Here is a 24,551-nt window from a genome sequence, read left to right on the forward strand (position 1 = left end):
TTAATCTTCCAATTACTCAAAATCAATCCAAATTATTTGCAAACTATCATAGTCCAGGATATAGGAAAGCTAAAGAAGTGCAGGAAAAAAAGAATACCTGAAATATCTCTGCTCTTTGAGATTAGTGACAGCATGTCTTAGGAAGGGACAAAAGAGTATAGGTCAATACATATCAATGATTGTTATAGTAACAGACATAGATATAAAACCAGTTTTCTCGATCTTGAATATGTTGAGTATGTATGCCCTCATCTAGCATAGTAAACTCCTTTGTTATCCTCTAAACCAGAGGGGTCAAACTTGCAATGTCACATCATCACATAACATATCATGACTTTCCCAACTTTTCTAAAATGGGTGTGTGGCCAGTGCGTGATGCACTCTGCTCCCAAGCCGTAAGTTTGATACCCCTGCCTTTCAAATGCTGACTTGGCTAGAACAACTATTCCTTGAATGTTAAAGTCTTCAAAGTGTATACCACCTAGAATAATTTTGAATTGAACAGCTTTTAGGAAGGGAGGGAGGGAGGAAGATACAATTGAATGTAATAGATTCAACTTCTAAAGAAAATATATAAAATATAATAATCTGAAATGATTTTGATGATACATTTTAAAATAATTCATACTGATTAACAGTGTTCTCTCTAAAAATTTTTTGGGGTGGGCGGAAAAGTATAGTGTCTGAGCGGCAGTCCCTTCGGGACTGGGCGACACAGAAATAATAATAAAATTTCCCTCTCGGCTTCTGGGCAGGTTTGGAAAACTCTGAGTTGATGATGATTTTTAAGTGAGCGATTGCTCACCTGCTCAGCTTAGAGGGAACTGTGCTGATTAATAGACTCACTTTTGTGACAAAAGTAGCCAGAATATTGCCCTTGCTTTGTTATAAAAATAGTTTTGGATTGTTCATAATATCCCTGAATAACTATGGTACATGTTTGTGAAAGGAGATTTTCACTTTAAATTTGAAGAACATTGCCAACAGCAATCAACAGATGATAGAGATCATATGTTATCTGAGCCTTCCATTGCAGATAATTTGCATATTTCCCTTCTTTCAATGTTATTTTTAACACATTAGTTGTAATATATACTAATCAATTAGTATACACCAATTGCCAAATATTTTCAGCATTTATCTATAAACAGGTTTAGGTAGTCATTCTTTATAAAGCAATCTAATAAGTGTAACGGCAGGTTTAGCTCTAAATAGGTTAAATGACACAACCTCAGTTTATCTTCTCATTAAATATTACAAATAATCATATCAAGACATGTTAGAATGAAATAAAGCAGATATAGACAGAAATACAATAATCTATGTTCTGCTACTTCAAAATCATTTCCCCCCAAAATCTATATACGGTATGTGTTCAAATAAAGGTATACGTAGACAGTTGTTAAGTGAGTTTGGTCCATCTTATGACCTTTCTTGCCACAGTTATTAAGTGAACCACTGCAGTTATTCAGTTAGTAGCACAGTTGTTAAAGCTTCTCCATTGACTTTGCTTGTCAGAAGGTCACAAACTGCATGTATTGTGAATATATACCAGTTGCCAAGTGTCTGGATTTTGATCACATGACCATAGGGATGTAGCAAAGTTGTGTGGAAAATGGTCTTTTCAGTTCCATTATAACTTTAAATGGTCATTAAACAAATAGTGGTAAGTTGAGGATTACTTGTATATGCCTAACAATATCTAGTAGGTATACCTTTATTTGATCACATACTGTATTTAGCTTTTGGGGGAAATGATCTGTAGGTTCTTGTATTTCGTTCTGTTTCCCTTTGCCAATATTGTCCCTTTGTTGCACCTGCTTTTAGGGTTTTTTCTTACATTGTTCTATTTTTAAAAATGTTTTAACAATTGCAAACTGTCGAGTCACTGGGAGTCAGGTCACGTGGCATATAAATTTTATAAAATATTGACCACAGAGTTATCCAGATGTTTAGACTGGTTTTGACATTTTAGTTCACCTATCAAGCCTTGCCAGATGTTGTTTAATAATATATTATTGCAGAATATAAGGTATGCGAAATATAACTGCCTTTTGCAATTGACTGATGATTTTGTCAACGCTGATGGTTTTCAAGTGGCACTCCAGATGTTTTGGAATTGTATTGAAGGCACCTATTTCAATCAACATTATTTTTGCTTTATTTTTACTTATTTTAATAATATTATTTATTATTATTATTCAAACTAGAAGGGAGGGAGGAACAAGGGTTAACAGGGGTTTTGTTCCTTAGACTTTCCCCAACTCTAAAAATTAATAGAGAAAAAGATCAAACTATATATACATCCATTTATTCTGCAACAGATTGCAAAAGGTTACTGATGAGAGACATGAAGCTCTTAGAATAGATCACACCCCTCTCTTAAGTTATGATTTGTTAAACAATGTTGATTGACCAAGATACAGTTGGATGCATTCACATAACAATAATTGTTAGATTCACATAAGAAAAGGAGATAAGGGGCAGAGCAAGAAGTATGGTCTATATAGTGTATCTCAGCTGTAGTGAATGCAGAATGCCAGCCGGCTCCTGGCAAGCCACTTTTAAGGGCTTGCTTGAAGGTGGCCGGCTTCTGACAGTCATTCAAAACTCCCGCTCGCAGCTGGGCCAATCATTTATTTAGACTGGGCCTCAGTATATAACAATGGTTATATTTCATAGTGATTAGGTTCAAACATTCTCCTGGCAAACAAAACAGTTCGTTGTTTAGTAAGATGTTTAAAACCAGTGCATGTGAAACAAATCGCACCATTGTGCCTACCGTCCCTGTCCTACTGTTCTATTGTCTTCTATCATTACGTGTTATCATTATTTTTCTAATGTTTTATTAATACAAATTACAATCCTATAATTGTTTGACAAATAAATAAAATAATAAAAATAAAAAGGGGGGAAGTAAAAGATGTAAAAATTGTTTGGAAATGCAATTTTTTCTTTCCCCCCCCTTCCTTGTCCCAATTTATGTATTTTTATCGATAGAGCTGGAAACACAGTGTGTCCTCGGAGAGGGGTAGCATCTAAATCCAATAAATAAATAAACTCTGTTCTTACTACCATGGTCTGTTATTTCATTGATGTATAGAGAATAAAATGAAATTGTTTGGGGTTGATTTTTAAAAATTTTTCCTAGAAATTGAACATAGAAAAAACATGTTTGCATCCTCTTAAATATGTTACTGATGCTTCATATTACTTTAGCTAAAATTATATATGACTGAATTAATAATTAACTACTGTACATAAATGGTTTGAAGCTGCATACTGTATTTTCAGTATGATATGCATCTAAAATATATGCTGGAATTGGCCATGGGGATATGACAACTCTGCTTTGTCACCACATCATTCCTGGATTCATACATCATACTAAATCATAAGGACTGGTTTGTGAACACCCATGGCTGGGTCCCTACTGGTAATCCTCAAGTTACAATTGCAATTAGACTGAAATTTCCATTGCTAAGCAATGCAGCCATAAAGCTTGATGTCAAGTGACTACCTCACAATGGTTAAATGAGGATCATGGTCATTAAGCAGGTACCTATTTGTCTCTTCCTGCCAGATTTTATCAACCAAAGTCAATGGGAAAGCTGGCAGGAAGTTTCAAGTCCCGGAAGGGTTCACAAGCTGCCAGGTAGAGAGGGAGAAAGGAATGTGGGTGGCCAGGGAGGGACTACACAAGCACTACTTCAGTTGGCTGTTGCTGGGTAAGGGAGGATATGTGTGGCTGGAGAGGTGCTGTGTGAGCAAACCTTGGGGAAGGTTGGGTGGGCAAGGAAGACTTAGAAGACTAGAGCAACTTACAACCTTCCCTACTGGCTTCTTTCTTGTGGGAAGTCAGCATGGAAGGTCCCAAATGGTGAGTGACCACAGGATGCTGCAACCATCTTTAAATGCAAACCAGTTGCCAAACATCCAGATTGTGATCACGTGATGACAGGAGTGCAGATATAGCCAGAACTTCAGGACCACTTGTAACCACCACTCATTTAGCACTGTTCAGATAGTTGTTGAATGGGTGGTCAAAGACTACCTGTATATTAAAGTTTTTTTAAAAAACCAATTCTTAGAAAATGACAAAGGCAAACTTTCTTGCAACACCGGATGAAATCCAAAAGGAAATGTGCTGTCACAGCTTCTTTTGTTTCCTGTTAGGTGGCACCCTCTAATGGCTACATTACCCTACTATAGACGTCAAAGAATAGGAAATGCTTACAATTTATAGAAATGGGGTGAGATTCCCATTTCTCTATGACCTCTGTGAGAATATAAGCGAAAGGACGTTTTTAAATCCATCATAATAGTCTTAACTTTTGCAATTTAAATTTGTTACTTCGCCTCCTCTTGTAAAAACCAGCATTTGCTACTACAATTAAATCAGAGAGCAAGAGCTATGTCCTGTAATTTGAAGCTGCAATTTTACTTGAAGGAGTAGTTCAAAACATACATGATAGGCTAATTCTAACAGTAACCTATTATTTGCATAAAAAAATAAAATCAATTAACAAAAGCAGTGTGAGTAGAAAGAAAGAATTGTGTCCAAAAACATTGTAATGTAAATCAGAGTAGTAATAAAAAGTCATCTGTTAGCTTACATATAATACCTTACAAATGAAGTGGGACACATTTAATCTCATTTTACTAATAAGAAATCAATTTTAACAGTGACCTGGAATTTTTGGCACATAAAGAACTGGAAGAAATCTAAATTCAAACAGCGTATATTGCTAACACTATACACAGTAGCATTCAGAAACTATAGACTCAATGCCAAAAATAGCACTATAGATCCAGATTCAAATTAGTATTGCTTATTGAGGTAGTCCTTGACTTGCAACAATTAGAAAGATAGAAGATTGACAGCAGAAAAAGACCTCTTGGTCCATCTAGTCTGCCCTTATACTATTCCCTGTATTTTATCTTACAATGGATATATGTTTATCCCAGGCATGTTTAAATTCAGTTACTGTGAATTTACCAACCACGTCTGCTGGAAGTTTGTTCCAAGCATCTACTACTCTCAGTAAAATAATATTTTCTCACGTTGCTTCTGATCTTTCACCCAACTGATCTTTCCCCCAACAAGATTGTGCCCCCTTGTCCTTGTTTTTACTTTCCTATTAAAAACACTTCCCTCTTTAGCTAAACTATTTGAAAGCAATAATTTCCCAGTTAACCTGGATTGACTGATTTTCATCCTGGGCTTTTTTAAATTTGCAACTGAGAGTACCAAACAGCTTGAACAGTCAGTGTTGGCTTGGCTGCATCGTCTCTGTTGCTTTTTTCATAGAATGCCATCTGGTTATGCCAAGTGCCAAGGGCCCAATGCATTTTTTTCTCCTTCTCTCCACACAGGCTTTTTAGGCAGTGACAGAAAATAAACAGAAGGAATTAGTTCCCAAAACAAACCCGGCAATATAATTTACACAAACTTTTGGCTGGTCGAGGGGAAAAACCTTCCTCTTCCCACACAATTTTTTGATGATAAAAATAGCCAATAACAAATAGTGATGTGAATCATGTACTTTCATTGATGGTTGGAGCATTTCCTTAAACTGCAATGAATCTTAAATATGAAAAATTAACCAATGCATTCTAAAGGATATCATGAGCATACTTTTAGAAAAATAAAAAAACATTATTGAAGTCAATATAGGTGATCCTCAAGGCTGTTTGGAAGTAATTGACATTTTGCAATAAACTTCTCTGAGGTTGAAGTTTGCCTTGCTCTGCCTGAGGAAGCTGCCTGCATGGGCACAGAAATATCTCGCAAACTAAACAACAACAAAAATTAATCCAATTGCAATGATTCAATTTCAGGCAAAACATTCAGATAACTCTACCTGGGCTATTGAGAATTTTCATGGATTGGTGATCTTGAATGTACAACCATAATTGGATCCTTGATCTTTGTCACTAAGCAAGGCAATTGTTAAGTGAGTTGCGCCCAATTTTACATTGTCCTTTTTTGTTGCAATCTTTAAGCAAGTCATTATGAATCACCACTGACTTCGTTTGTCAGAAGGTTGCTTGGAAAATCACAATAATAATAATAATTTAAATAATAATTTATTAGATTTGTATGCCGCCCCTCTCCGAAGACTCAGGGTGGCGCACAACACAATACACAATGTACAAATCCAATATTAAAAAAACAGATTAAAACCCTTATCATAAAAATTAATCACACAACCCAAGCAAACCATACTTAAATCATAGTAGCTACAGAGAATATCAGCTTCCCCAAGCCTGGCGGCAGAGGTGCATTTTTAAGAGCTTGCGAAAGGCAAAGAGAGTAGTTCTAATCTCTGGGGGGAGTTGATTTCAGAGGGCCGGGCCGCCAGAGAGAAGGCTCTTCCCCTGGGTCCCACCAGACAGCATTGCTTAGTCGACGGGACCCAGAGAAAGCCAACTCTGTGGGACCTAACCAGTCGCTGGGATTCGTGCGGCAGAAGGCGATCCCGGAGGTATTCGGGTCCGATGCCATGAAGGGCTTTATAGGTCATAACCAACACTTTGAATTGTGACCGGAAACTGATCGGCAACCAATGCAGACTGTGGAGTGTTGGTGTAACATGGGCATACCTGGGGAAGCCCATGATTGCTCTCGCAGCTGCATTCTGCACGATCTGAAGTTTCCGAACACTTTTCAAAGGTAGCCCCATGTAGAGAGCGTTACAGTAGTCGAACCTCGAGGTGATGAGGGCATGAGTGACTGTGAGCAGTGACTCCCGGTCCAAATAGGACAGTCAGGTGACCTGTGGATCCTGCAACCATCTGATGCCAAACATCTGGATTTTGATCATGTTGCCATAGGAACACTGTGATGGTTGTATAAGGATCACTTGTAAGTCACTTTTCTCAGCGCTGTTGTAAAACTGAACAGTACTAACCAGTACTAAACAAATTGAGGACTACATCTAGTTTGTAACCATTGGTGGGATTCAGCCATTTCTGACCAGTTTGGGAGAACCAGATGTTAATTTTAATCTGGTTCCCCGAACTGGTTGTCTCAAGGACTGGCTGACCCCACCCATCCCTCCCCTCCCCTCCCAGGAGTCTCCACACAGCAGATTTTGGATGCCAGATAAGTGAAGGGCCCATGCAGAGGCTCCAGCTTCCAGAGGGCCTTTGGTGCCCGGGAGAGGCTGTTTTCACCCCCCTGGAGGCTCAAGGAAAATGTCCGGAGCTTGGGGAGGGCAAGAACGACCCCCTCCCCTATGGTGCAGGGGGCCTAGACCAAAGGTAGACAAAGTTGGCTCTTCTATGACTTGTGGACTTCAACTCCCATAATTCCTGAGCCAATCATTCTAGCGCAGGAATTCTGGGAGTTGAAGTCCACATGTCATAGAAGAGACAACTTTGCTTACCCCTGGCCTAGACCATGCCCCCATGGCCACACCCACACAGCAACTAGGCAGTGAACCGGCTGCTAACCTTTTTCAATCCCACCACTATTTATAACCATCTTAAAAGGGTAACAAAGGCTTATCACCACACTTGCACCCAGATTTTGTTGCTAAGCGAGACAGCTGTTAAATGAATTTTGCTCCATTTTATTATCTTGCTTGCTAAAGTTAAGTGAATCACAGTTGTTAAATTAATAACATGGTTGTTAACTGAATCTGGCTTTCCCATTGACTTTGCTTGTCAGAAAGTGACAAGAGGTGATGATCACATGATCACAAGACAACGCAACCATCATAAATATCTCAGGATTATTTCCCATTTTAAAAAATTATGGTGGACCCCAGGAGAGCTTTTGTTTATATAGCTATGTTTATCAATATTTGCTATATTAAAAATTAAAAGTGGTGCATTCATTGCCACTACTGCTTCTCATAATTATTTGATGGGATTTTAATATTGTATTAAATTTCAACATAGGCTGGCAAATTTTTATTTTGTGGACCTTTAAGAAGGTTTTGGGGGACTCACAGTGGACCACACTGTCATAGACACTTGCATGACTAAACTTAATTCAATTGGTGTCTATTAAATGCCAATAGAATTACCGGCAACTAATATGCTTTCTGTAAACTAAAATGGTAGTGAAGGCCTTCATAATCCAATGATTTACAAAAATGATCAATCTAAATCACACAAAAAATACCTCAGCAGCACGATTTTCCAAAGCTGTAATCTGTCCCTCAACAGCCTATCCAAGCTTTTTATAATAGCTGTAGTAGCGGTGACATAATAAATAATTCAGTCTAATGCTGTGCTCAGTTCAAAGTTTCACAAAGATAGCGTGTTTCTCAGAAAACACTATTAATTATATTTTTTATTTAAAAGAATAAAAAGTATATATCTCTTGATTACATTGAGATATAAGGATAGAGGATCCAGCAATGTGATATTGACATACAGTATATAGATATGCAAATGTATAATGGATTGAGCATGATATAACAGTTTTTGTGCAATTTAATCGACTAAACAATGTCGGCTGGCGGGACCCAGGGGAAGAGCCTTCTCTGTGGCAGCCCCAACCCTCTGGGACCAGCTCCCCTCAGAGATTACGATTGCCCCCACCCTCCTTCCCTTTCGTAAACTTCTTAAAACCCATCTCTGCTGTCAGGCATGGGGGAACTGAGACATCTCCCCTTGCCTATGTAGTTTTATGTATGGTATGTTTGTGTGCATGCTTTTGTAATGGGGTTTTTAGGCTTTTAATGTTAAATTGTTATTTAGACTTTTAATATTAGATTCGTTATTGTATATTGTTTTATCACTGTTGTGAGCCGCCCCGAGTCTTCAGAGAGGGGCGGCATACAAATCTAATTAATAATAATAATAATAATAATAATAATAATATATAATTTATATATGTTGAATTTTGGAACATAAATTATAATTATGCATTGGTGCCACATGTTTTTTACAAGTGCTCATTGTCTATAATAAGTACATATTTATATGCAAATATTTATATGCAATCATATTTAAATCCAAAATATTCAAAGCTCATCTTTTAGATTATTTTTTAAATGTATATTCAGCTATTTGCCTTCAGTAAAACTAGACAATATAATCACTACAGTTTATTCTAATTTTCTCTGTTTAACAGTTTTTCTTGCCATAGAAAATATATTTAAGAGGGGGAAAATAGAATACCAGGATAATATCTGTACTTGATTTCTATGGTTATAGATTAAGCTATAGTTTCCACTGACTGCATTGGCAAATGACAGACTGATGGTAATAAATACTTAGCAATTTGTTACAAACAGACTATCTGCCCTCTAATCTTTTTCTGATCATAATCCAATCAGACAAATTCATGTATTTAGATTCACATCCAGAGTAGGCATTTGTTCCATCGATTTTACACTCCTGTCAGTTGGACTATTTCCCCAGAGCACAAAACAGAAACAAGTGATAATATATGCAGCAGAAGGTTAGAGGATTTCAGCCAGCGGGATTAGAATAAGATCTATGGAAATTCATTCAGGAAAAAAAATGAGACAGAGGTCGCCAGGAAAAGCTCTGCAGCGCCTTATATAAATTACACTGAAACTATTTGCGTCAGTGCTTGAAAAATGATAATATCCACCAATTGCATAAAACTATGATTTATAAAAGGGGGAATAAAATCATGCCTTATGTACTATCGATTGCTTGAATTTTCCAAATTTAGAAAAAAGGTAATCAAAAGATTAAGCAACTCTGGGGTTTACAAGGGATAAATAGCTCTGCAATCTGATCCATCCAAGATGTGGGCCTATCATAATATGGCATCAAGCATTATAATGTAGACCTTTCTTAAAGCACTGAACATATTCAGAAAAATCTAAAATGAGCTGGACCAAACAGCATGGAAGCGCAAAGACTTACAAATGTTTTAAATGGCAGGTACAGAATTGCAAGCTCCTTACGATGCTATCCCTTACATTCAATCTACCTGAAGACACACAGGATCGCCTTCCCTATTTGCCACATCCCAGAAGATCCAGAATGCCTGTCTAGCCAGTCCTGTTGTCGGCCTTGTTTTCTCCACGGGGGCATGACTTTACTGACGTTTATTCTGCTTTTTCTCTACCGCCAAATGCCTATCCGAGGCAAAACAACTCGTTTGCAAGTTCTGTCACATTTGCCACGTGATCCCTCTCTGCCGCATATTGCAGGATTGCACGCGGGAGGTTTGGGGCGCCGTGCTTTTTCTCCACTTTTAACACCCTCTCGCCTCGCTTTACGTCTTGTTTTTTCAACCCACAAAAAACATCCACTAAGAGGAAGAGAAAGCCAGTCAGAGAGATCCCAGCGGTGGGAATGGGGGAAAGAGGCCAAGGACACTTATTATGCAAGAAATGTCACCGCGGGGGCCCGCGGTCATTTGGAACGCGCCCTCCGTTTCTCCATTGCAGAGTAGAAGGCAAGAGATCCATTCATTAAACAGATCGGCTTCGTCACGGGCTAATGGCGGTGGTGGGGAGGCTGGCTGGAGGATCGCGCTTGCAGCAGATCGGCTTGAGATAGTGAATCTTCTCCCTACCCACCCCCTCCACTCCAAGCCCAGCAAACGTCAGCCTGCCTGGGAAAGGGTTGGCACGGCTGTGGCGAAAGAGGGCGGGCCGATAGGCCGAAGAGAGGAGGGGCGGGTGGGAAAGCAGACCTATTTTCCAGCAGGGAGAGAGAGAGAGAGACCGAGCAGGGCACGGACGTGCGTCCTAGGTGCTCGATCGAGACAGAAAAACAGGACTCTGCGGCCCAGACGCCACAACCCTCGGAGCAGCCGACATGCCTGCCTCAGGAGGGGAGTAAGTCATGTGGCGGCGCGGGGAGTCGGAGCCTTCTCCGTTTCCACCCACCCTTTGCTTCTTGACGCGAGGGGAAGGGGCATTGGGGGACCCGGCGCCGATCGTTGGAGTAGGGATCCGTTTCCAAGCCCATCTACTCTGCGTGGCAGAGCTTTATTTTTGGGAACAGTTACCCCGGGGGGTGGGGCGGGGTGTCGAGAAACGATTAGGGAAGAAAGCTGGATTTGGGCCTGACCTGACTGTTCGATTCAGCCCTGAAAAAAGTTTTGACAGGATCCTGGAAACTTTCCCCAAGTTGAGGGTTAGCAGCTTTGCTCAACGTGGCTGGGCTACAAGGCAGCTTCTATAGGCTTGAGCGAAGCTGTATTGACCCCATTGATTCTCGGGATGAGTAGGGGATTTTTACTAAGCAGGTTGCGTGGGGCCTTTTCTTCTTCTGCCCCGCTTGGTTGTTTGGGGAAACCCAAGCCGGGGGCAGCTGACGTTTATATCCGAGAATGATCACACAACAAGAGCACGGAAGAGGGTCAACACGGCCCGGTTATTTATAGGTGCAGGAATGCGCCTTGGAGTTAAAACTTTAAAGAAACATGACCCGCCCCCTTCTTTTTTCTTCTTCACAAAGCATGGACGTTATTCCTGCCTCAGCTTTTGTGAAGAAAAATGCACAGTCTTGTCGACTCCTGAAGGCACTTTTACTGTATCTACATTTTTAAGAATGCTAAACAAATAATTCCCTCAACACTGTCAAACTATTTACTAAATCTGCACTACTATTACTACTAGTTCCCCCCCCATCATTCCTTTCACCCATTTCCTCCCACTTATGACTGTAATTTGTTGCTTTTATCCTTAAAATTTTATTAATATTGAGTTTCCTGATTGTTTATTTAACCTCTATGACAATCATTAAGCATTGTACCTCATGATTCTTGACAAATGTATATTTTCTTTTATGTACACTGAGAGATATGCACCAATGACAAATTCCTTGTGTGTCCAATCACATTTGGCCAATGAAGAAGTCTAAATTCTAAAAGAATGGAAGCCCACTTTGTCTCAGTAGACTTTTGTCCATAAGTGCTAAAATAAATATTTGCCATTAAACTGTTGCTTCCATCAGATCATGGTGGCTACTTTTGGAAATTTGCCATGAGAAGCCAATCTATGGTGTTTGTTTTTTGCTGTTGTTAGTATTAGCTGTGGATTGTAAGTATTAGCTGCTGTTGTGAGCCACTCCGAGTCTTCGGAGAGGGGTGGCATACAAATCTAATAAATAATAATAATTATTATTATTATTAGAGGGGTTCAGAAATGTCTTCTTCTTCTTGTTGTTGTTGTTGTTGTTATTATTATTATTATTATTATTATTATTATTATTTATTAGATTTGTATGCCGCCCGTCTCCGTAGACTCGGGGTGGCTCACAGCAATAATAAAAACAATGTACAATAACAAATCTAATAACTGTTCCTACTCCTTGTTCCTTACTTTCTCTTTCTTTCCTAACAACAAACAAACTTCACTCATATTTTGAAAGGATGACTACACAAAACATTTTGACTGGTTAGGTCTCTTTTTCTGCAAGGTAACTAGTATTTAAGCTGTCAAGCCACTCAGCAGTAAGTGCTTAGTTTTTGTGACTCTTGTACCGGATCTGCGGAGAGGGGCGGCATACAAATCTAATAAATAAATAAATAAAATAAATAAATCCAGTATTTTTCTTTAATGTAGCATTGTCGGGGAAATAACTAATTTTTCCAGCCTTCAAATCATCATTCCATCAGCAGCTTTCATTATTTGGATTCACATATTGTGCTATACCATCATATCTTTTATTTTATTTATGTATTTATTTGTTTTAATAATTATATAAACCCACCTATGATGAATTAGTGTTATGAGAACTAAACTTTGACTTAGTCAACAAACTGCAGTTTAAAAATCTTGTTTAGCACAACTCAGGTACATCAAATCTCTAGCATAAACTCAGGTACATCAAATCTCTAGCATAAAGGCTGCAATATTTAAAACATGGACACTTCAGGGTAAAGTTTGGAGAGTGGAGAATTTTCTTACAAACACACATTATTTGAATTTAGAGTTACATTTATTTTTTAGGTAAAGTACTAATTCAGTAAACTTTGTTGAGATTTGTTTAATACACTGCTGTAAATCTTATCTTGAAAAAATATTGAAGTGGTAAAGTAGTTTTAATGTAGTGTAGCTTTGGAGATTGAAACTGAAATCTATTTTCTGTCATCATCAAAACTCCCTGGTTGATTCTGAGCATGTCACACTCCCTTAGTTAGCCTTCCTCACTGTAATGTGGTGGTGGGGGGGGAATACAAGAAGGTGCTGTACAAATCAGCCTGAATTCTGCAATGAAAGATGGGATAGAAATGTAATGAATAATTAGACAACACGTGACCTATTGGGTCATCATGTCAGATATATTTCCTTACCTAAACAGATGAACAGCACAATCATGGGCAGGCAAAAAAACAACAACCCCAAACCTAGTGGCAGCAACTTCTGACTTCCTGCCGGTTTCCCCATTGATTTTGCTCGTGGGAAGCTGGCAGGGAACATTGGAAATCACAATCACATGACTGCTGCCCACAGCAATGGGACTGTAGCAACCACAAATTTTTCAATACAACTGTTCTGAAGATCCTTTAAATTTCAGTCCCATGGAAGTAATGGATCCCAGATAATAATAATAATGATGATGATAATGATGATGATGATAACGCTGCAACGTTCTACTTGTCAATGACTATTTCAGCTTCAATCGCAACAACACAAGAGCACGCAACAGATTCAAACTTAATATTAACCGCTCCAAACTTGATTGTAAAAAATATGACTTCATCAACCGAGTTGTCAAAGCGTGGAATTCATTACCTGACTCAGTAGTGTCAACCCCTAACCCCAAACATTTTTCCCTTAGACTATCCACGATTGACCTCTCCAGGTTCCTTAGAGGTCAGTAAGGGGCCTGCATAAGTGCACCAGTGTGCCTTCTGTCCCCTGTCCAATTGTCTCTCCTTATCTCATTTATCTTTTCTTCCTTTCAAATATGTTCACCTATACTTTTATATCTTTTCTTCTATTTTTTTCTTTACTTATATTATTACATATCTTTCTCTTCAATGTGTATTATGTATTGGACAAAATAAATAAATACATAAAAATAAATAAATAATGATAATGATAATTTATTAGATTTGTATGCCGCCCCTCTCCAAGAACTCTATAGATTCTAGACACATTCTTTAAGTCAGCCCATTTGAGGTACATTGAGTAAAAAAATCATTGCCTATAATGCACTGTTTCACCCAATTGAAAGTTACAAGCAGACAATGGAAGAATGTTATTAGTATGCAGAATATTGATATGGTAGTGATTTTAATGATGATAAATAATGATCTTCAGTAATACATTACATCAGACTTCTCCAACCTTTCCAACTTTGCGGGCAAGAGGGGGAAAGGGGATGCTTCCTTGTGAGTGTGTGTGCATGCGCTCACCCATTAGTTGTGCAAGTGGGGATGCGCATATGCACTTGCCCGCTGCTTCTGTGGCCTGATTCCGAACAACTCATGGCCCAGTAGCGGGCTGCAGCCTGCAGGTTGGAGACTCCTGCATTATATCTCATATTCCAACATCAATTGCAAGCATATATTTCTGTGATCTCAATATAGAATAGAATTAGAATTAGAATAGAATAGAATAGAATTTTTATTGGCAAAGTTATTGGACACACAAGGAATTTGGCTTGGTGCATATGCTCTCAGTGTACATAAAGTATCTCTTTGACTTGGATATTTTTATACTTAAAATCCCTGGCTATATTCACACAACTTTTTGAACCACATGTTACCTACCACAGTTTAATCTAGCATGTCATGTAAACCCAACCTAGGTGATTATTTTATGATTGTCCAATATGATCTACCTAATCCAAGCGTATAGATTTACTGTAATATAACACTGAACCATAAACTAACTACACTGGCATCAATCGGTCAGTTTGAACAATATGCTTAATTAAAATGTTGCTAGTTTGTGGTTTGACATGGTATGTGAATATAGCCTGCAAATTTATTTACTGTATTTTATTTATTTATTAGATTTGTATGCCGCCCTTCTCCAAAAACTCTATTGTATTATAATCCTTCTCAGAATCTTTTCTCCACCATAATATCCATATTTCTGCATCTAAATCATATATGAGGACCCGGATTGTGGGGGCAATATACTGGCTCTGTTTTTTAAAAAGTGCTATTGCTAACATGTTGTAAGCCGCCCTGAGTCTAAGGAGTAGGACGGCATAAAAAAACCGAATAAATAATAACAATAAATATATTCTCTTCTGCAGCCCCAAGGGAGAGGATTACTCCACAGCTATCTTGCGCCAAAAGCATCGTCCTAATCGCCTCATTGTAGATGAAGCAGCCAATGAAGACAACAGTATTTTGAGCCTGTCCCAGGTAAATTTATTGTTCCATTTTCTTTTGACTTCCATAGACCTACCTTTATCCTACATCCCAGTTTCCATAATCTTTCTAGGCCAATCTTCCCAATCTGTTGCCTGATAGATATGGTAAGTCTGCCCTTTCCCAGAAATCTTTAACTTTGGTCAAAATAATTGGGAATTTGAGAAGTTGCTGTTCCAATATATCAGAAGGATGGGGATGGGGATCATCTGATTTATCGTTGACCTCAAACATTCTCCCCGATGGGCACATCACGAAGCAATCCACAAGATACTTCACTTTAAACTTTATAGTTTTTCATATAATTAATCTAACCACAAGCACTGGGTTGGTTGTGGTTAGATTAATCTTAACTGTCCCTTTCGTATATGTAAATACCACTTGCTAGAATTTTAAGCAACTTAGTTTATCATCCATCATCGTTTTCTTCATGTATGCATATTAGCACACACACATGCGCACATATACTGTGTCAGTATTTCATGACTTTTGCGGGCAAAATTCTCAAGTCTAAGAAGGGCGGCATTAAAAAATTGAATAAATAATAACAATAAACATACTCCTCAGCCAGTTTCCAACAGGCAAAGTCAATGGGATACGTTGGATTTACTTAACAACCTCAGTGAAGAAAGATTGTAAAATTGGGAATGACTCATTTATTTATTTATTCTACTTTTTTTTTTGCTTTTCCTATTTTTTCTTTTAGTTTAACAAAAGCTATTTTTGCATGTCTGAGACATCATTACTGTTGCCGTCCCTGTCCAGCACAAAACAATAGCACTGGAAAAACTGAGCTACAACCCGTCCCTTCACTTACAATTATCATGATCAACATTTGTGTGGTTGGCAGCTGACATTTATTTTCGACAATTGTAGCATCCTGAGGTCACGTGATCGCCATTTGTAACCCCCTCAGCCTGTTTCCAACAAGCAAAGTCAATGGATTTACGTAACAACCTCAGTGAAGAAAGATTGTAAAACTGGGAATGACTCATTTATTTATTTATTTTACTTTTTAATGCTGCCCTTCTCCCTAGACTCAGGGCGGCTTACAACATGTTAGCAATAGCACTTTTTAATAGCCAGCATAGTAACCACCTTGCTTAGCAACAGGTATTCTGGTTCCAATTGTAGTCAAGAACTACCTGTACTCAGAACAAAAATTTCAGAACAATTTTAAAACTTGGACTAATAGCTGCTGAGGTGCCACATCCTGATTCCCAGAAACAATCTGTGCTTAAGGAGGCATTGACTGGCTGATTTTCAACCAGGAGGGGAAAGAATTGAGCCAAACTCAGCGCTCCATGCATTCTGCATGCTAAAAAAAGAATCTTTTTTTAAAAAATAAAATTTATTTATTAACAAGGGATAAAAGTTATTCAACTTTTTTATATATATACTTTCCGCAATATCTCATATAAACCTAATCTTATTTCTCTACTTTCTATAAATAAGTCTTTTACTACTCTTACTAATACTTATTATTCTTATGAGCTTTAATTAATATGATGAGATAGATAAATGAAATATTTATAGTAATAAGATACAAATATGAATATTGAAATGCTGTTTCATTTTGTTATATGTATTATGAAATATAATATCATGTGATATATACCCTCACCCATTTTGAATAAAAAAAGAATCTTATATAGCTACGAGTACTTATCCTTATGACTTGTCCTCACGAGGTCAAAATGGAGGTGAATCTGTGAAGAACAGTAAAAACTGCTGAAATGTATGTCTGCCAGTTTTGGCTATCTTCCATTCCCATCTTGATGGAGAGGGTGCCAGTCAGCACAGAAAAGCTTTGCTGTCTTGTCCTGCCACCGATCAAGATGTCCAACCAACCTGAAAGAGAACTCTTCCAATTGCGTTCCAGACCTATGCCTATCTGATTCAACGTGCTGAGCTCTTAGTTAAAAAAAAAAAAATCTGATAAAGAAACTGTGGACATGAAATCCTGAGCCATCCCTGGTTGGGCAACCTTAGCATGATTTAAATCCCTAAAAGAAAAAGTCGGATCTAGTCCAGCACCAAGTCAGCTGCTTCCTTGGTTAACTCAGGGAAGAAGACTATAGGACAGACCATATATTAACAGCATGCTTATGTTATCATGTCATCCAGTAATGGAGTGCTGCCCCCACGAGGGGGGGGCACGCGTTGGGGGTTAGTACGTTTATGCACTATTTATTGAATACTTAATAGTTTTCTTATTGTCCTTTCTTCTCTAGTACCTTAGTAGGATCCTTAATTACTTTTAAAATAGGAAAGAATTAAATAGTAGAATTATTGCATTTTTTTCTCTATTTTTTCTCTATTTTTTTAATTAAAGGAATTTTATTTCAAATATATACATTTAAAATAACATTTTCTCGATCATAAGCATCTTCACATTGCCACAATGAGAAGATTCGAATGAACCGCATCACCCGTAACAACCTCACAGTTTGATTTTCTCCACTAGTAAAGATTTGCCTAGTGCTTATACAACATGAGCATGCTGTAGACTTTCTTGGCAGCACAGATGTGCTGGAGAGTCAAAACCAAACTATTCCGGTTTCTCCTCAGGCCAAAATGGAAGAACTGCACTTGTTCCGTGGAGACACGGTGCTGATGAAGGGAAAGAAACGCAGGGAGACGGTGTGCATTGTTCTGACTGATGACTCTTGCCACAATGAGAAGATTCGAATGAACCGCGTCACCCGTAACAACCTCCGTGTGCGCCTTGGAGATGTGGTCAGGTGAGGGCATCCCAAAAGAAAATGGGGGGTGGTGGGAAAGGAAGGGCTGTTGACAAAAGCTAAATTGCAAACATACCACAGTTTAGGCTCAGAAAGTGGAGGCATCAAAACAAAATGTAGGCCTAAATAGGGGTATTTTGACAATTTAGAAGGAGATATCCTTTAACAAGTTGGTTATTACCTAGAAAACCCTACATGGCTCAGGGCCAGACTATTTACGGAACCATCTCCTGCCGCATATCTTCCAGAGACCAATAAGAACTCACAGAGTTGGTTTCCTCCAGGTCCCGTCGACTAAGCAATGCAGGTTGGCGGGACCACGAGGGAGAGCCTTCTCTGTGGCCGCCCCTACTCTATGGAACCAACTTCCCCCTGATATCCGTACTGCTCCCACCCCGCTGGCCTTTCGCAAAGCTACGAAGACCTGGCTTTGCCGACAGGCCTGGGGGCCATAAATTCACAGCTTGATGACCAACTGTAAGAATGGTGTGTATGTATATGAGTGTGATTTTCTTTTTATAATAACTTTTTATGGTTTTTTTTTTTTAGTTTGTTATGTTTTAACCTCGGTTAACTATTCGACTTCTTTTACTGTTTTGTATTTATTCTTATTGTACTTGTACCGCTGTGGTAAGCCGCTCTTAGTCCTTCGGGATTGGGCTGCATAGAAGTCAAATAAATAAATAAAATAAATAAAACAATAATTTCATTAGAGGTCGTAAAGTTGTTAGAATGTTGGACCAGAATTAGGGAGACTCGGGTTCAAGTCTCTTAGTCATAGTATTTGAGTAAATTTAGCAAGATCACTGTCTTATTTTAGTGTATCATAGAATTAGCAAATTGAAAAATGAGATGGGGAAATATGTTGCCTGGAGTTCTTGAAGGAAAATCACTAATAATAATAATAATAATAATAATAATAATAATAATAATAATAATAATTTATTGGATTTGTATGCCGCCCCTCTCCGCAGACTCGGGGTGACTAACAACAATAATAAACACAACATGTACAATCCAATAATAAAAAACAACTAAAAACCCTATTATAAAACCAAACATACACACAGACATACCATGCATAACTTGTAATGGCCTAGGAGGAAGGAATATCTCAACTCCCCCATGCCTGGCGGTATAAATGAGTCTTGAGTAGTTTACGGAAGACAAGGAGGGTGGGGGCAGTTCTAATCTCCGGGGGGAGTTGGTTCCAGAGGGCCGGGGCCGCCCCAGAAAAGGCTCTTCCCCTGGGGCCCGCCAAACGACATTGTTTAGTCGACGGGACCCGGAGAAGGCCAACTCTGTGGGACCTTATCGGTCGCTGGGATTCGTGCGGTAGCAGGCGGTTCCAGAGGTAATCTGGTAATCTACTGTATATAGATAAACAATCCTGGAAGTTTTCCAAATAGCACTTTGGGATATTAAATTTGACACTATGGTGACCTGCCCTATAGGATATCTGTAAAGCAGTGGTGGGCAACCTACAATCCTAGAGCTGTAAAGATGCCTTGGCTTTACTTCAAAGGCTTTGAGTGAGAAGTCAGCCAAGATCTTGGATAAGGATTCCTTTTCGCTTTTCTGAAGCTTGCTGCTGAGTAGAGAAATGGAGCTGTCAGGGAGAGGAGGGAAAAGAATGATGGAGGAGAGAAAATAGATGCCTAGAAGATGCTCTGGCCTTATCCAATCCTTGTTTCAGTATCATCCGTTGTGAAAGCCTCCATAGATGAACATATGTTTAAGCAGTGGATGTGTGTAGCACAATGAGGCCATTTGAGTCTTTCTATTTCCAGTGTACAGGCCTGTCCGGATGTGAAGTATGGAAAGAGGATTCATGTTCTCCCCATCGATGACACTATTGAAGGGTTGACTGGGAACCTCTTTGAAGTTTACCTCAAACCATACTTTCTGGAAGCCTATCGTCCTGTACATAAAGGTGAGAATTGACAGAATTGCTTAGAAAACAATTACACCAGCCATTGCACTCCCACTATGCTTTTCCTCTTCTGCCAGACTCACTTGCCTGCCATTTTCCCCTTGCTATGAGCAAGCCATTTGGACTGGCAGACTGGAATAATGTTTCTGTGTTACACTTGAACAGTCTACCTCTTTACTGATGAAGAATTGGAGCCATTTTCTCAGTGGCCTCTTAACTATTGGATTGGTCCTGAAATCAATCAGGCTGGCAAAGCAAAAATCAAAAGCACCAAGTAATCATTGTTTACAGTGTTCCCTCGATTTTTGCGGGGGATGCGTTCCGTGACCGCCTGCGAAAGCCGAATTTCCGCGAAGTAGAGATGTGGAAGTAAATACAGTACACCATTTTTGGCTATGAACAGTATCACAACACCTTAAACCCCTAAATTACCATTTCCCATTCCCTTAACAACCATTTACTCACCATTATTACTGGTACTCACCATTGAATAAGACACTTAGTGATCCTGATATTTATAAACATAATTATTTATTAGCAATATTTTTTTGTTGTTATTTATTTGCAAAAATTATTAGTTTGGCGATGATGTATGACGTCATTGGGCGGGAAAAGCCGTGGTATAGAAAAAAACCGCGAAGAATTTTTTAATTAATATTTTTTGAAAAACCACAGTATAGGCTATTCGTGAAGTTCGAACCTGTGAAAATCGAGGGAACACTGTATATGTCATCTCACTGGACCTGTCGCTCGGGACAAGATAAAGAGAAGTGGTGAGGGACTCTTTGAGATAGAGAAGAAGAAAGCAATTGTATAGGCACCTCTTTATTAATGGTTTGATGAGATGAATGCTTTAGCTCACAATCTACCAAGTTTAACCCAAAATTTTTGTTGTTGGTGCCTTTGAGTCAGGGTTACCTGGGGACTACCTGGATAAGTCCCTGCAGTTTTCTTGGCAACATTTTTGGAAGTGGTTTGCCATTGTCTTCTTCCTAAGATTAGGAGAGAGTAACAGATGCAAGGTCATTCAGTTGGCTTTGTTCCTAAGGCAGGACTACGACTCACGATCTCCCAGTTTCTAAGCGGATGCCTTAAGCACTAAGCCAAACTCATCCACCCAAGTCAGTGTGTTTTTGCCACAAGTTGTTTTTAATGCTCAAGTGCTGCCAACTTCTGTAGCTGGAGCAGCACTGTCTTTATAACCTCCTTTCCCTTAGGTGTCTTCCTCCATCTCACACAGTATTAAGGGCTTAGGTCAGTGATGGTGAACCTTTTCAGCAGCAAGCACTGAAAAGTTCACGTGGAAATTATCAGAGCTGCATTTGTGGAAGCTAGCCAGTCCAAGCAGCAAAACAGCCCAACCAGCTAACTAGCCCAACCAGCCAGCCACAGACCAGTAGATATGGAGCTGAAGTCTTTAATGAAACACAGCAGCAGTAGGAAGTCTTAGAAAAATATATTTACTTCTTATTTACACTGCTAACTGTATTATATTTTACTATACATACATTACACTAGTATCTCACTACAACTATCTCAGTTACAATAACTCACAGGAACCAACAGATCAATACAGCAATACAGCAGCTTCAGAGCACACTTCACACACAGCAGGATCAGAGATCAGAGAGAGAGCAGGGAGAGCTCTTGCATATTTAAATACTCTTCACCTGATGAGGTTGCTGCATGCAGAATGACTCAGCATTCTCTTCGTAGGCCTTCCTTCTGCATTGAGACATTACCTCAAGATATGCTAAATCCTGACAGAAATGTCGTGCATGTGCTCATCAAGGCCGTGCTCTGGAAAAGCAAACTTTTGAATTCTAGCACGCATGTGCGCCTTATGATCAGCTGGCTGGCACGCATGCACAGGCCGGTTTTTGCACTGCCATGCATGTGAGGGCATCACGCTCTGGAAAAGCCAAACGTCCAGGTTCTGGTGCACATGTGCACCCAAAAATCAGCTGGGCAGCGTGCATGCACACACCTGTTTTTGGCACTGTGGTCTGCACGAACAACAGCTGATCATCATGTGTGCGTATGCACCAGAAACTCGGGAGACAAACAAGCAAGGCCGTGCATGCCGGGTGACATGGCTTCATGTGCCACTTTGGGCACACGTGCCATCGGTTAGCCATCACGGGCTTAGGTCATAGGCCAGAAAAATAATGAAAATGGTGCAAGAGCTGCTTCCCCCATAGCCGCTCTTTACTACACTGGACAGTGCCAGGAGGCTGGAATTGCCCCTTTTCGGTGCCATCAGCCCTCAGCTGTTTGTATTGCTTTAGTCTCTTATTTATTGGTTACATTTATGTCCCGCTTTTCTCTCCATGCAACATTCAAGGCAATTTAAAGCAACCAAAATACAGATTGTAGAACAAAAATAAAAACAATGTAGTAAAATCAGGTAAAATTAAAATCAGTACTGTTACAATTAGTCCAATTAAAAGGCTTTTCTGGTAAAGGAGTAAAGTTTGGTGGAGAAGCTTTTTGGCATTTTCTAGTAAAGGCTTTTCTAGTAAAGGAGTCAAGGCTGTCAGGTGGGCCTCACCAGAGCAAGCGTTTTCCCTACAACCAATAGGAACTGGGGACATGAATTAGGTTTTGCAGCGGGAACTACTTTTACAGTGCCTTCACTAGTTATACGTGTATCTTTTTTGTTTCACCCATATTGCCCTATCCTAATCCTTATCTTGGGACCTCACTTTGATTTTGTGGTTCAGTTCTGAGGAAGGTGATGAATTGAGCTAACGATGCAATCCCTCTCTTCTGTCTAGGTGATATTTTCCTTGTACGTGGTGGAATGAGGGCTGTGGAGTTTAAGGTGGTGGAAGTAGATCCCAGTCCGCACTGCATTGTTGCTCCTGACACAATTATCCATTGTGAGGGGGAGCCCATCAAACGAGAGGTAGGTGAGAGAGCTAACGAGATCCATTTCAAGAATGGGAACCCAGTAACCAGAACGTGATGCTAGAGGATCTTCAACAGTTTCCAATGGGAATAGTGCAGAAGTGTAATGGTCTGGGAGAATGAACCTGGGAGACAGGAAGAAAAGCCACAATTTAGTCCACTGTAAAAAAGTATCTCAGCTCACAGAAGGAAAGCAGGAATGGGAACCATCTCAGAAAGGATAATCCCTAATTCTCTAAAGAGTAAAAGCGAAGAAGGAGAGAAGTGCATTCAGACGTGCAAAATTCTGTTTTGTTTATTAATCAAATTTAGAGACCGCCCATCTCATTCTCAAAGTGACTCTGGGCGGTATACAATTTAAACATAAAAACATCATTCCTATAACAAAAATGTTAGTACAGTGGTACCTCTACTTAAGAACGCCTCTACTTAAAAACTTTTCTAGATAAGAACCGGGTGTTCAATATTTTTTTGCCTCTTCTTAAGAACCATTTTCTACTTAAGACCCCGAGCCAGGAAAAATCTAGGAAATTTGAGAGCAGCATGAAGGCCCAACCAGTTTCCTGCCATTCCCCCTGAGTTTCTCTCTCTGGCGCAGTGTATGGGGGGGCAGCCTCACACCGGGTGTATGGGAGGCGCGTGCTCTTCCTCGCCGCCTCAGAGTCCCTCTTTTTTTTTTTTCAAGCCTTAAAGTTTTGGATTTTTTTGATTCCTCTCACTTCATCTTCTTTCTTTGGCAGTGACTGTCCTCCTCCTCTTTTTCTTCCTCCTCCTCCCACCCAAATTCCGAGCTTCTATTTCTTTCCTAAAGGGTTCGCACACATTATTTGCTTTTACATTTACTCCTATGGAAAAAATTGCTTCTACTTAAGAACGTTTCTACTTAAGAACCTGGCCACGGAACGAATTAAGTTCTTAAGTAGAGATACCACTGTACCTCTTATGGTTTGTGCTTCTTGTCTGGACTAGCTTGAAGGGCTGACAACAGGGGTAAGGTTTTAAGAGCAAGTTCTACGGTCATTCCAAATTTTGCTGTATAGGAGCGTACAGATATGAATCTCCAATTCAATTGTGGCTGTATTGTACAGCTGTTGTCCTGGCTGGGAAGAGAGGCCGTGATTCATTGCGATGATCTTATGGTGCGTTTTCTGTATGCCTTTTGATAGGATGAAGAGGAGAGCCTGAATGATGTTGGCTACGATGACATCGGGGGCTGCCGCAAACAGTTGGCTCAGATCAAAGAGATGGTGGAACTGCCATTGAGACATCCAGCGCTCTTCAAAGCAATTGGAGTGAAGGTACCACAATAGAGAGCTAAGATTACCATAATCTCCATATTGTTCGCCATCCTTCTTAGCTTTAAAATATGGGCAGATGGACATTCTGTTTCAGTTTCTATTGATTGCAATCACTCCCATCTTTCTTTTCAAGCAGGCTAGGCCTTGTAATGTAAACTTTCTTTTTTTTAAAAAAGTTTATTAAATACATAAACATTAAAAAAGACAGTACATAATCTTTTCACTTCTGTTACATATTAGTGCTATATTATACAGTGTCTTGAGTTAAACATATAAATATAAAGAAGAGACAACAACAACAAGCAAAAACAAAACAAAATACAACAGAATGACAAATAGGAAAAATAGAAAAAGTATCAAGATTAAAGAGAAAAGAAAAAAAA

General features: G+C 39.3%; 1 protein-coding gene across 1 annotated transcript in view; it reads left to right on the top strand.

The window, feature by feature from the left end:
• The first annotated feature begins 10,588 nt into the window (after positions 1 to 10,588).
• Positions 10,589 to 24,551, top strand: part of LOC139161019 (transitional endoplasmic reticulum ATPase-like) — a 42,639-nt gene continuing 28,676 nt past the window's right edge. The window contains exons 1-6 of the mRNA XM_070739599.1: positions 10,589 to 10,781; positions 15,166 to 15,277; positions 17,855 to 18,027; positions 19,818 to 19,960; positions 22,738 to 22,868; positions 24,037 to 24,168. Of these exons, the coding sequence (XP_070595700.1) occupies positions 10,762 to 10,781; positions 15,166 to 15,277; positions 17,855 to 18,027; positions 19,818 to 19,960; positions 22,738 to 22,868; positions 24,037 to 24,168 (711 nt within the window). The 5' untranslated portion in view covers positions 10,589 to 10,761. The remainder of the gene's footprint in view (positions 10,782 to 15,165; positions 15,278 to 17,854; positions 18,028 to 19,817; positions 19,961 to 22,737; positions 22,869 to 24,036; positions 24,169 to 24,551) is intronic.

The sequence above is a fragment of the Erythrolamprus reginae genome, chromosome 2, assembly GCF_031021105.1.
Source record: "Erythrolamprus reginae isolate rEryReg1 chromosome 2, rEryReg1.hap1, whole genome shotgun sequence".
Lineage (NCBI taxonomy): Eukaryota > Metazoa > Chordata > Lepidosauria > Squamata > Dipsadidae > Erythrolamprus > Erythrolamprus reginae.